The sequence below is a fragment of the Haliotis rufescens genome, unplaced genomic scaffold (genome assembly GCF_023055435.1).
Source record: "Haliotis rufescens isolate VD_foot unplaced genomic scaffold, xgHalRufe1.0.p SCAF_15, whole genome shotgun sequence".
Taxonomy (NCBI): domain Eukaryota; kingdom Metazoa; phylum Mollusca; class Gastropoda; order Lepetellida; family Haliotidae; genus Haliotis; species Haliotis rufescens.
Genome location: NW_025963835.1, coordinates 6,900,426 through 6,911,429, shown reverse-complemented (window position 1 = coordinate 6,911,429; position 11,004 = coordinate 6,900,426). Strand labels below are relative to the sequence as shown.

The following is an 11,004-nucleotide window of genomic DNA, read 5'->3' as shown; positions in this document are numbered from 1 at the left end:
AGTGCAGTTATCAAATTTGCCGTCAGCTGCACAAGTGAAGGCTATACTATGATGTACCAGTATTTCGCGGGACAAGGCGCATCTAAAAACATTCTTTGTATTTTTGAAGCTAACAAAATAAGGGAGGTAACTATGGGTTCGACATTGGTTGATCATGGTAATACAAATGTTTGTAATTTAACAGCTGAAAACTACGGACTACCTTGGTTCTGTGGAAAACCAAAGAGCACTCGGGTTCAGTGTAGTGACTGGACGAAGTTGTCACACGAGTCCTTTAATTCAAAGACTTTATATCAAAACAAGACAGCAGCGCAGTATTATCTAAGGTAAGCACATTAATTCATTAAGCTATTTTTGCATTGTTGATTTGATAGATAATGAAATACACACGAATCAACCAGTATCCTTCCCAATCCTTGTGAGTGGAGCTGATTCCAAGTATCATTGTTTAATGGTGAAACAGGCACAGCAATGTGCATGGTCAGTCGCCGAGGGGTAACTAAGGACAATAAAAATCAAAGATGGCCGCCATTGTCCCTTACAAATGTCCATAGTTTGCCTATAAATTAAAAGTTTCCAGATTTCCACTTTAAAACTGACGGTCAGGATATAAATGAGACTTTATTACACGTTGCGTAAAACCATTATCACTCACTCACTCAACTGAAAAACAATCTGATTGATGACCTTGTAAATAATAATCGAGAAATATTGATATGTTACCTGCACTTAATAATTTCATATTGTTAATATAAACGAAAGATCACATCTTTTATGTTCCATGTTTAATGTTCCATGTTGAATAATTATCACTATGTACATTATAGATATCTACTGATCATCTGTCATTGTTTCAGGGCCACCTATCACAGAGTGTACACCCATTCAATAAACATCACTGTACGGCGAGGTAGGAATTCAGTTTCTATATTTAAAGCAAGTAATCCAGGTCCAGGGGTTACACCTGTTAGTCTGAAAACCCCGACTTCACCTGTTAAGCTGGAATTTGGTTAAACCGGACGATTCAGCTAGGAACGGTAACTTCGATATGACAAAAATAGACTCAACAAACTCAACTGTGATCTCCAAGTGTTCTTTATAAACGTTCTGCAAAGGCGGATTTCGTTTCTTAGGTAGTGCTTTAACAGGCCGCTTACTGAATCAGACTGTGCTGTTTTCTATTGCGAGCGGGATGAGTGTGCAGCTTAATATGATAAAGGGCATATTCGCCTTGCGACCATTTGTGTTTTCCTACCACGTCAAGTTGTATCTTGAAAAAATGACTGAAATACTACACGCATGACCTTTGACAAGATGTGCATAGTGACGCATGATCCTGACATTATTCTCTAAAGTCACTTCCCAAGTCCACACAAATCCTTCAATTGCTTAGAATATAATTACATGTCGTGGTAAAACATTGATATGGAAACAGAAATCTTCTGTTTTTCATATGTATGGTGACGTTGTGATGCTGCAGTAGCCTAATGGTTAAAATCTGTGGCTCGTCACATCGAAAATCCGATTTTGATTATTTCCCCGACATAGGTTTTCTTGAACATTGAAAACCCGATCCAAACCCATACTCATTTACGCAGCTTCTGGATAAAGTCAAATGACAACAAAACGCAGTGAGTGAGTGAATGAGTATGGTTTTAGGCAGCTTTTAGCAATATTCCAGCAATATCACTGCGGGGGACACCAGAAATGGGCTTCACACATTGTTCCCATGTCGGGAATCGAACCCGGGTCTTCGGCGTGACGAGCTAGGCTACCTGACCGCCCCTAAAACGCAATGACAAGCGTCAACGGTAAAACAACAAAACAAAAAACGCCAGAAATCAGTTGTACAATCTATTCTATATTTTGCTTAAGTAATTGTAGAGGATTAATATTTTAAAACCTGTTTTCATTCCTTCTACCTTCTAGCGCCAACACAGATGATTCCACCAAACCTTTGTACGAGGGATGCTAAAAGACAGACATGGACATCCTCGTCGCCAGTAGGCTACTTCTTGAATAATACATGGAAACTGTTACCATGCCAACTGGCACATGTCTCCAACTACAACCAATGCTTTCAGAATCGAAGAATCATCATGTTTGGAGATTCCACAGTTCGACAATGGTTTCTTTATCTCTTCAACAAACTCGAACTCAAATTTTCCACTCAGATATGGAATGGGACCAAATGGCACCGGCAGTCTGCGGCATACAAGACATCCTTTAACTACGAACTTACCTGGACTCGACATGGTCTTCCCATTTACTTTGGCGAAATTAACAGAGGTGAAACCCGCCCAGTGTTTGTTTCATTAGATGAAATCCCACCAGGATCTACTGATATCATTTTGATCCATCTCTACGCCCATTTCCAATACCACCACCCATCAGTGTTCAAGACAAATATCAGGAGGACTGTGAGATCTCTGAAGGAGCTTATAGTAAGGGCTCCACGCGTCTCCGTTGCCATCAAAGGGCCTCATCACTTCAGCTTCAGGGACAGAAAGACGTTGGGCGGTATGTGGGGTCCTATTTATGACCATATTCTGAAGGCAGAATTTAAGGACCTCTACCACAAAGTGTGGTTTTTGGACGTTTGGGACATGACAGTTGCCCGAGAGAGCAGAGACGTCCATCCCTCCAGTAGTATTGTCAAGTCCATGGTGAACATGTTTGTCGATTTTGTTTGCAGTTAATTCCATATGATAATGTATTATTCTAACGTGTTAAAAAGAAACTATCAATATATTACTTCCCATTTTTACAACGATCTCTTTACTAGCACTTCCCGCAAAAGGGTGGATCTTGATTGCAAATAGAAACAGGTTTGTTACAACTGTCTTGTATTATTATTTTTCAACGAATTTAGAATATATTTTTCTTCCAGTAATTGGTCTCGCACTCCTTGCATATCTCCAATATTTTGTTTGCAATTAGAGATCGGCTAGGTTGAAACGGCAATGTAGTAATACAAGTGTACCGGTATATCTTCCATACCTAGATTATCCCATCCACGTGCTTCGCCCAGCATTACAAGCTGGTGATGTCGCGAGTTTGGTTTTTGAACTCTTTCTTAAACCGGACAATTGTGGACTGTTCTATGGAAATATTGCACTTGTACATACATGGTCAATTTAACACTTTTCTATGCTCAATATATCATTTGCAGTTGGACAGCCCCTCCCTACAATAGGAAACAAGGCATCTGTAAGACTGACCTCACTGTTACTCTTTATTGTTAGACAATGGCCAGTTCTACGGCTTTGTTTATTGCTTAGCTTAATACTTAGTCTAATGTGATAATAGAAATGTCAATTGCCTTGATGTATTCAACTTCCTGGTGGAGTTAACTTCACAGAACTCGGCGATTTTATGTCCGCTACACCCAGATTTGAGAATTGCAATCAGTTTATCAGTTTCACACAGACAAAGACGAGTTCAGTCGTTTGATTGACTTATTTTAGTTAATAATTCACACGGACAAATCCGAGTTCAGTCATTTGATTGACTTAGTATAGTTAATAATTCAGGTAGACAAATCCGAGTTCAGTGATTTGATCGACTCAGCATAATTGATATATCACACAGACAAAGGCGAGTTCAGTCATATGATTAACTTAATATTGTTAATAGATTTACGAAGACGAGACATTTGATGGAATTTTATGTAGTAAGAATAAGAGCATATTCCTTTTTTACACAATTTGCACTTTATCGGTGGTAAGGCAAAGTTACCATAACGTTGTGAATGTACATACAACTTTGAAACAGAGGCCTATCGTTATTCCATAATGTTGCAATAAACAAACTTTCGTTAAATAACCCAAAGTGTTGCTGCAATCATCCCGTGGGGACCCTGGCTAGAAAACATTCTCAAAACACAAACAAACAAACAAACATGACTGCAGTCATCCCGTAGAGATCCTGACTAGAAAACATCCACAAACACACAAACAAACAAACATGACTGCAGTCATCCCGTAGAGATCCTGACTAGAAAACATCCACAAACACACAAACAAACAAACATGACTGCAGTCATCCCGTAAAATCCTGACTAGAAAACATCCACAAACACACAAACAAACAAACAAACATGACTCCATCATCCCGTAGAGATCCTGACTAGAATATGTCCACAAACACTGTAATAAGTATTAGTTAGTGAGTGAGTGAGCGTGATTTCTGCGTTACTTTGCAGTATGGCGTTTCATCAGGACCCGACGTGTGTGAGAGCTTATTGTGGAAGTCCGGATACAGCTTTCTCGAAAACGAGCAGTGCATTTAATGATTTGGCAATTCGTGTTAGGTAGTCATGTCGTTTGTTTTAAAACATAATACCAAATAATAATGTTGTGGTGTTGTAATACAGGAAGGTAATGTACCAATTAGTATATCCAACTCCCCCGCTGGACCGCGTATGTTGTGGGAGGAAAGTGCGATGTACAAGCCACAGACTGTTCACCACTTTGGTGAAGCCTTCGAGGCAGGATAAGTGAGTTTAAGCCGCTTTAAGCAATATGCTATTATCAAATATACCAATATCACGACTGTACACTCACCGGTAATGGGCTTCGTTCATTTTAAGAGTGTTCTAACCACATAGCGCAAACAGGCCAAGCATTATAGTGATGCAGTTGGGATTCTAGTATGACTAAAGCTCACAGTCCAACAACAGTATATGTTATGATGAATGTGTGCAACCAAGAGGAGATAAATGACATGCCTTGCCGTTTTCTGTGCCATTATGTTTAACGTTGGTCACTGCCCAGACAAGTATTTACAGACGTGAACCCCTGAAGGCATTTTAAGTTGACCAAGGTTCACATCTGAATCGAATTAACACTTGAGACGTCCTCCTAAAACTGGAACTGCATTGAACGTCTTGGAAGAAGACAAGGAAATACAAGAAAGTGTTTTATTAATGTACCATGTTCGACAGATTTAATTAGTACAGTAATAATGTAAAGCGATGTACATGCGGTGAAATGAGGATTTTACTAATTAAGAAATAAAGTTTGCTCTACCCCAATGTTTAGTGCAATAAAGTATATTTTGCCCTGAATTAAGTCTTGCAAAAATACATCATCCTGACATGTTGGGCGGTGGGGTAGTCTAGTGGTTAAAGCGTCCGCTCGTCACGCTGAAGACCCCAGTTCGATTTCCGACATTGGTACAATGTGTGAAGCCCATTTCTGGTGTCCCCCGCCGTGATATTGCTGGAATATTGCTAATAGCGGCGTAGAATCATGTCACGACAAGTTAAAAGTATAGGAACTAACATGGATAGTGGTTGTGCCAAGTTATAACAGATGACTAAGACTAATTACGTGAGTGAGAGTTTTCAGCAGTATCCCTACGGGACACCAAGAATGAGAGTGTACTCATATGAGGAATCAGAGATTGTACTTGTATGAGGAATCAGAGATTTGAGGAATCACAGATTGTACTCCAATGAGGAATCAGAGATTGTACTAATGAGGAATCAAACCAGCAACTTTTGTGACGATCTAAAGTACGCTTTTACCATTGAGCTATCTCGTCGCCTACGAATTGATTCCAGCAGTGAAGATTCGGGTCAGCGTAGGTCTTCAGCAACCCATGCTTGTAAGAGGCGACTTATTGATCGGGTGGTCAGACTCGCTGACTTGGTTGATGCATGTCATCGTATCCGAACTGCGTGGATTGATGCTCTTGATGTCAATCACTGGATTGTCTTGTTCAGACTTGATTATTCACAGTAAGCCGTCATATTGTCGGAATATTGCTGAGTGTGCCGTTAAACAACAAACAAACAAACGGATTGATTGGCATTTTGACATTGTGGATAAATTGGTGGTTACGGTGATGTAATTGTTACGTTCCAATAACTATCATGCTCCTGTCGCCTTGCCATGTTTTCTTTTGTTGTGCGTTGACATCTACATTAAGACGGGTAGAAGTTATTCATACTCAAGTTTTCCCATCATTATGAGGAACGAGGTAGTTTAAGCCACGAAACAAGAAGTTAGTTAAGCATGCGCTGACCAACTTATTAAGTATTAAGTCTTTGAAAGGCACTTAGAGGGCACGGGTGGCTAAGTCGTCTAGGTAAACGGGAGGCCGGGGGTAGTAGCAATGATATGTAAAGAAATAGAAATAGCAATGGGCAAATAGAAGCCAGCTAGATAATTGGCACTGCCAAAGAACAAAGCAATAATATGTATATACCAGATCCCCTGCAACTGTGGCCACCAGTTCATCGGAGAAACCCTCAGACCCCTTAACACCAGACTCAAAGAACATCAGACCTCATCCAGACCTGAAATCCGCTATTTCCGAACACATCCTCAAGAACCAAGACCATAACATCATGTGGGAAGCTACCAAAGTCCTGTCCACCAACAACAATAACTGGCGACAAAGAAAACTACAAGAAGCCATTGACATCAGGAGACACCAGCCAGCCATGAACCCTTACCAGGGAACCTCTCTGCCTCATGCTTGGGACCTTCTGCTTTGATCAGATGATCAGCAGCTGCGCAGGACACATATACTAGTATAGTGTTAAGATTACACATAGATTCCGAAAACAAGACACAGGATAACAAATGATGACAAGAAACGAAGCCTTTTGCCGTCTCGTCGAAGATCAGGGTTCAATTCCTGACGTGTAAAACTGTATTTGGTGAGGTGATTACAGAGATTATAATAAATTGTAACTATAGTGATTCTTGTTGATGCGGTGATGGTGAGATGATGATAGAATGATGGTAGGATGGTGGTGGTGATAATATTCACATATCCGCAACAGTAGTCAAACTTCCGAGATAGGCCTAGGTTGGACACCCGTCTGAATAGTGATCTTCACACGATAGCTGGTCTTGATGTAATGTCAGATGACATATAATCTAACTAGCTTCCAGCACTTCCTACACAGTGCTTGACAAGTCCAACGACACTAGTATATCACAGAATATTCCACATGTTTCTATAACGCTTGACATCCACCCATGTAATTCTGGAAGTTTAAAGATAATTCGAGCATGTAAATATAATAACTTCCTCACCAATGCCTACAATAGATAATACTACATTCCTGACAACTAATCCTCATCCAAATACAATGAAATGAACTTCTACTGAATCTCAACAGAAACAATATAATACAGTTACAATCATCATTGTCTAACTAAAAATTACACTGCCATGTAACAGGAGGATGGCAGGATGAAGACAGGATGATGGCAGGATGATGGTAGGATGATGGTAGGATGATGGTAGGATGATGGTAGGATGATGTTGGGATGATGATAGGATGATGGTAGGATGATGGTAGGATGATGGTAGGATGATGGTAGGATGATGGTAGGATGATGGTGGGATGATGATGGGATGATGGTAGGATGATGGTAGGATGATGGTGGGATGATGGTGGGATGATGATGGGATGATGGTAGGATGATGATAGGATGATGTTGGGATGATGATAGGATGATGATAAGATGATGATAGGATGATGGTAGGATGATGGTAGGATGATGGTAGGATGATGGTGGGATGATGATGGGATGATGGTAGGGTGATGGTAGGATGATGGTGGGATGATGATGGGATGATGATAGGATGATGGTAGGATGATGTTGGGATGATGATAGGATGATGATAGGATGATGGTAGGAAGATGTTGGGATGATGATGGGATGATGGTAGGATGATGGTAGGATGATGTTGGGATGATGGTAGGATGATGATAGGATGATGATAGGATGATGGTGGGATGATGGTAGGATGATGATAGGATGATGGTGGGATGATGTTGGGATGATGGTAGGATGATGGTAGGATGATGGTAGGATGATGTTGGGATGATGTTGGGATGATGGTAGGATGATGTTGGGATGATGATAGGATGATGTTGGGATGATGATAGGATGATGGTAGGATGATGATAGGATGATGGTGGGATGATGTTGGGATGATGGTAGGATGATGGTGGGATGATGTTGGGATGATGTTAGGATGATGGTAGGATGATGGTAGGATGATGTTGGGATGATGGTAGGATGATGGTAGGATGATGTTGGGATGATGGTAGGATGATGGTAGGATGATGGTAGGATGATGTTGGGATGATGTAGGATGATGGTAGGATGATGGTAGGAAGATGGTGGGATGATGGTAGGATGATGTTGGGATGATGATAGGATGATGTTGGGATGATGATAGGATGATGGTGGGATGATGTTGGGATGATGGTAGGATGATGTAAGATGATGGTGGGATGATGGTGGGATGATGTTGGGATGATGGTAGGATGATGGTAGGATGATGTTGGGATGATGATAGGATGATGATAGGATGGTGGTAGGATGATGGTAGGATGATGGTAGGATGATGTTGGGATGATGATAGGATGATGATAGGATGATGGTAGGATGATGGTAGGATGATGATAGGATGATGGTGGGATGATGTTGGGATGATGGTAGGATGATGGTAAGATGATGGTAGGATGATGATAGGATGATGGTGGGATGATGTTGGGATGATGGTAGGATGATGGTAAGATGATGTTGGGATGATGGTAGGATGATGGTAGGATGATGTTGGGATGATGATAGGATGATGTTGGGATGATGGTAGGATGATGATAGGATGATGATAGGATGATGGTAGGATGATGATAGGATGATGATAGGATGATGATAGGATGATGATAGGATGATGGTAGGATGATGGTAGGATGATGATAGGATGATGGTGGGATGATGTTGGGATGATGGTAGGATGATGGTAAGATGATGTTGGGATGATGGTAGGATGATGGTAGGATGATGTTGGGATGATGATAGGATGATGTTGGGATGATGATGGTATTATAGTAGGATGATGGAATGAAGTAACCTTTGGTGATGGTCGACGTTTATCGTTTGGTGTGTTACTCCCATCATCCAACCGTCACCATATCAACAAGAATCACAGTATTAACAATTCAGTGTGACATCCCAATGTAACATGAAGAACAGGTAATCAGATACACGTTGTTTAAATATAAATAAAAGAGCATCTCATACGTCCTTGTGTGTGGGTTTTTTTAGGGGGGGGGGGGGGGGGGGGGTACAAGGGATCGCCATGGCCTACTTATGAGGATCGGGGTTTTCAAAGTGCCACCTGGCTAATCGTTTCTCCTGATCATGTGTCATCGTCTCCCGACAGCATGAATCGTTAAGGTAGCTCAAACTGAACATACCCTTTCACACAAACATGCGTGGGATCACGTCCTTCTGTCGATAACCTACAGATCGATGCATGTAACACTGGCTGCATATAAACAATTAAAAATGTATAGGTTCGATATCGGATCGTTATCAGATGTTTTGTTTTCATTGTTTGATAGGCATTACTTAGAAGTATAACAACATAACAGTATGGATAACAACATCAATCAACAGAGATCAAGGCTATTTCATCCCATCCGCCTACTATGAACTCATCAAGGAACAATCAATTATCCTGTTTTTTGGCTTCATGTCCCTATTGGCTTCCACCTGTGTGTTCTCTGTCCATCGTATTGTGACAGCATTATCCCTTTGTTGTCAACACCTACCAACGCTATCTCACTCATGTATGCAGTTGTTGTTACTGTTAATCCTCTACTGTTAATCCTCCACCTACTATATATATTCTGTACTAAGTCCCTCATTCAGTCTTGCTTGACAACGGTATAAGGATCTATACCTAAACGTCGCTTTTCACAGTATTAAAGAAGTTGTTATCCATAAAGTTGTGTCTACCCTGTTTTGTTTTCACTCACTGGTTCACAACTACTTGGTCGCCTATAATATAATAGTATAATGACGCCTATTTATTAAGACGTGCCGTTAATTACAACACACAACTACCACTGCCCTTCATTTAACAAGTTAGTAACCTGCTTTCGAGAATGAAATGAAAATCCCTTTCCAAAAACGCCAAGCATAGCTACACTCGGTAACTATTTGGGTCTCTTAATCTCCCTGATAACTGGTAAAACTTCTACATTAACATATCAAACATACAAATATTCTTTCAGGAACCTGATGAATTAGGTAAAATCAATGGTTAAACCTTGTCAGATAGATTCTTACAAATGTGGATAACTGTAAACCAAACAGACAGACAGGTTATTTTATTAACGTCTCACTCATGATACTGATACAACAGATATACGTCAAAGATCTATGTTTACAGGTTGATGTTATGATGACAAGGATAAAATCGATAAAGTACTGAAAGTAGAAAGGACATACTTAAACTCGAGACTAAGCACATACACATAAGATTACACAGATATACAGACTACCACCTTTGCATCTATCAAGATAATGAAAATTTACGTATATTAATAATATGGGCTGAGATATGTACACATTCAAACAGCTAGAGGCTTACGATGGGTATTGCCCTTGGCATTTCCTTAAACTAGCCTGTTTACAATATTATTAATAATACTAACATTAACGATAAATGTGCGGTAACTTAACAATGTTGAGATCTGCATAATACATTTAAAATAAAACTATTCACAACAAAGTATGACATACAATTAATGATAATTGTTAGCAGTATTATAAAAAAATATGAACTGCATTTTATAATTAATTGCAACAACACTGAATAGAACGTCATAAACACAAACATTCCAAATAATTACTTGTGAAAGTTAACTTGAATAAGATATGAATAAACTTGTTAATGTAAGCAGGATGTAAAATGAAAAAGCCTGGATAACTTTTATCAAAGTAATATTAAATGTTTGTAAAACATATGGAAAGTAAAATATTTGAAATGAAATAAAAGTAGAATTATAAGGTAGCTAATTTTAAATGTACAAGAATTTGGATATACGGGTATATAAAATATAGTTGGGAATATTTTATTAGGAATTTTCAACGAATTTGGACAAATATGTACACGATAACACTAGCAACTGGTAAGCTATTATTCTCACTAAACTTCACTCATAGACACCTTTATCAT

The 11,004-nt window shown here is 39.6% G+C and overlaps 1 protein-coding gene across 1 annotated transcript; it reads right to left on the bottom strand.

The window, feature by feature from the left end:
- Nucleotides 1–7,170: 7,170 nt before the first annotated feature.
- On the bottom strand, nucleotides 7,171–9,610 carry LOC125380003 (histidine-rich glycoprotein-like). The gene is made up of 2 exons (XM_048395968.1): nucleotides 9,593–9,610; nucleotides 7,171–8,889 (listed from the first exon to the last, which is right to left on the bottom strand). The coding sequence occupies exons 1-2, from the start codon at nucleotides 9,608–9,610 to the stop codon at nucleotides 7,171–7,173; spliced, it is 1,737 nt and encodes a 578-aa protein (XP_048251925.1).
- Nucleotides 9,611–11,004: the final 1,394 nt, after the last annotated feature.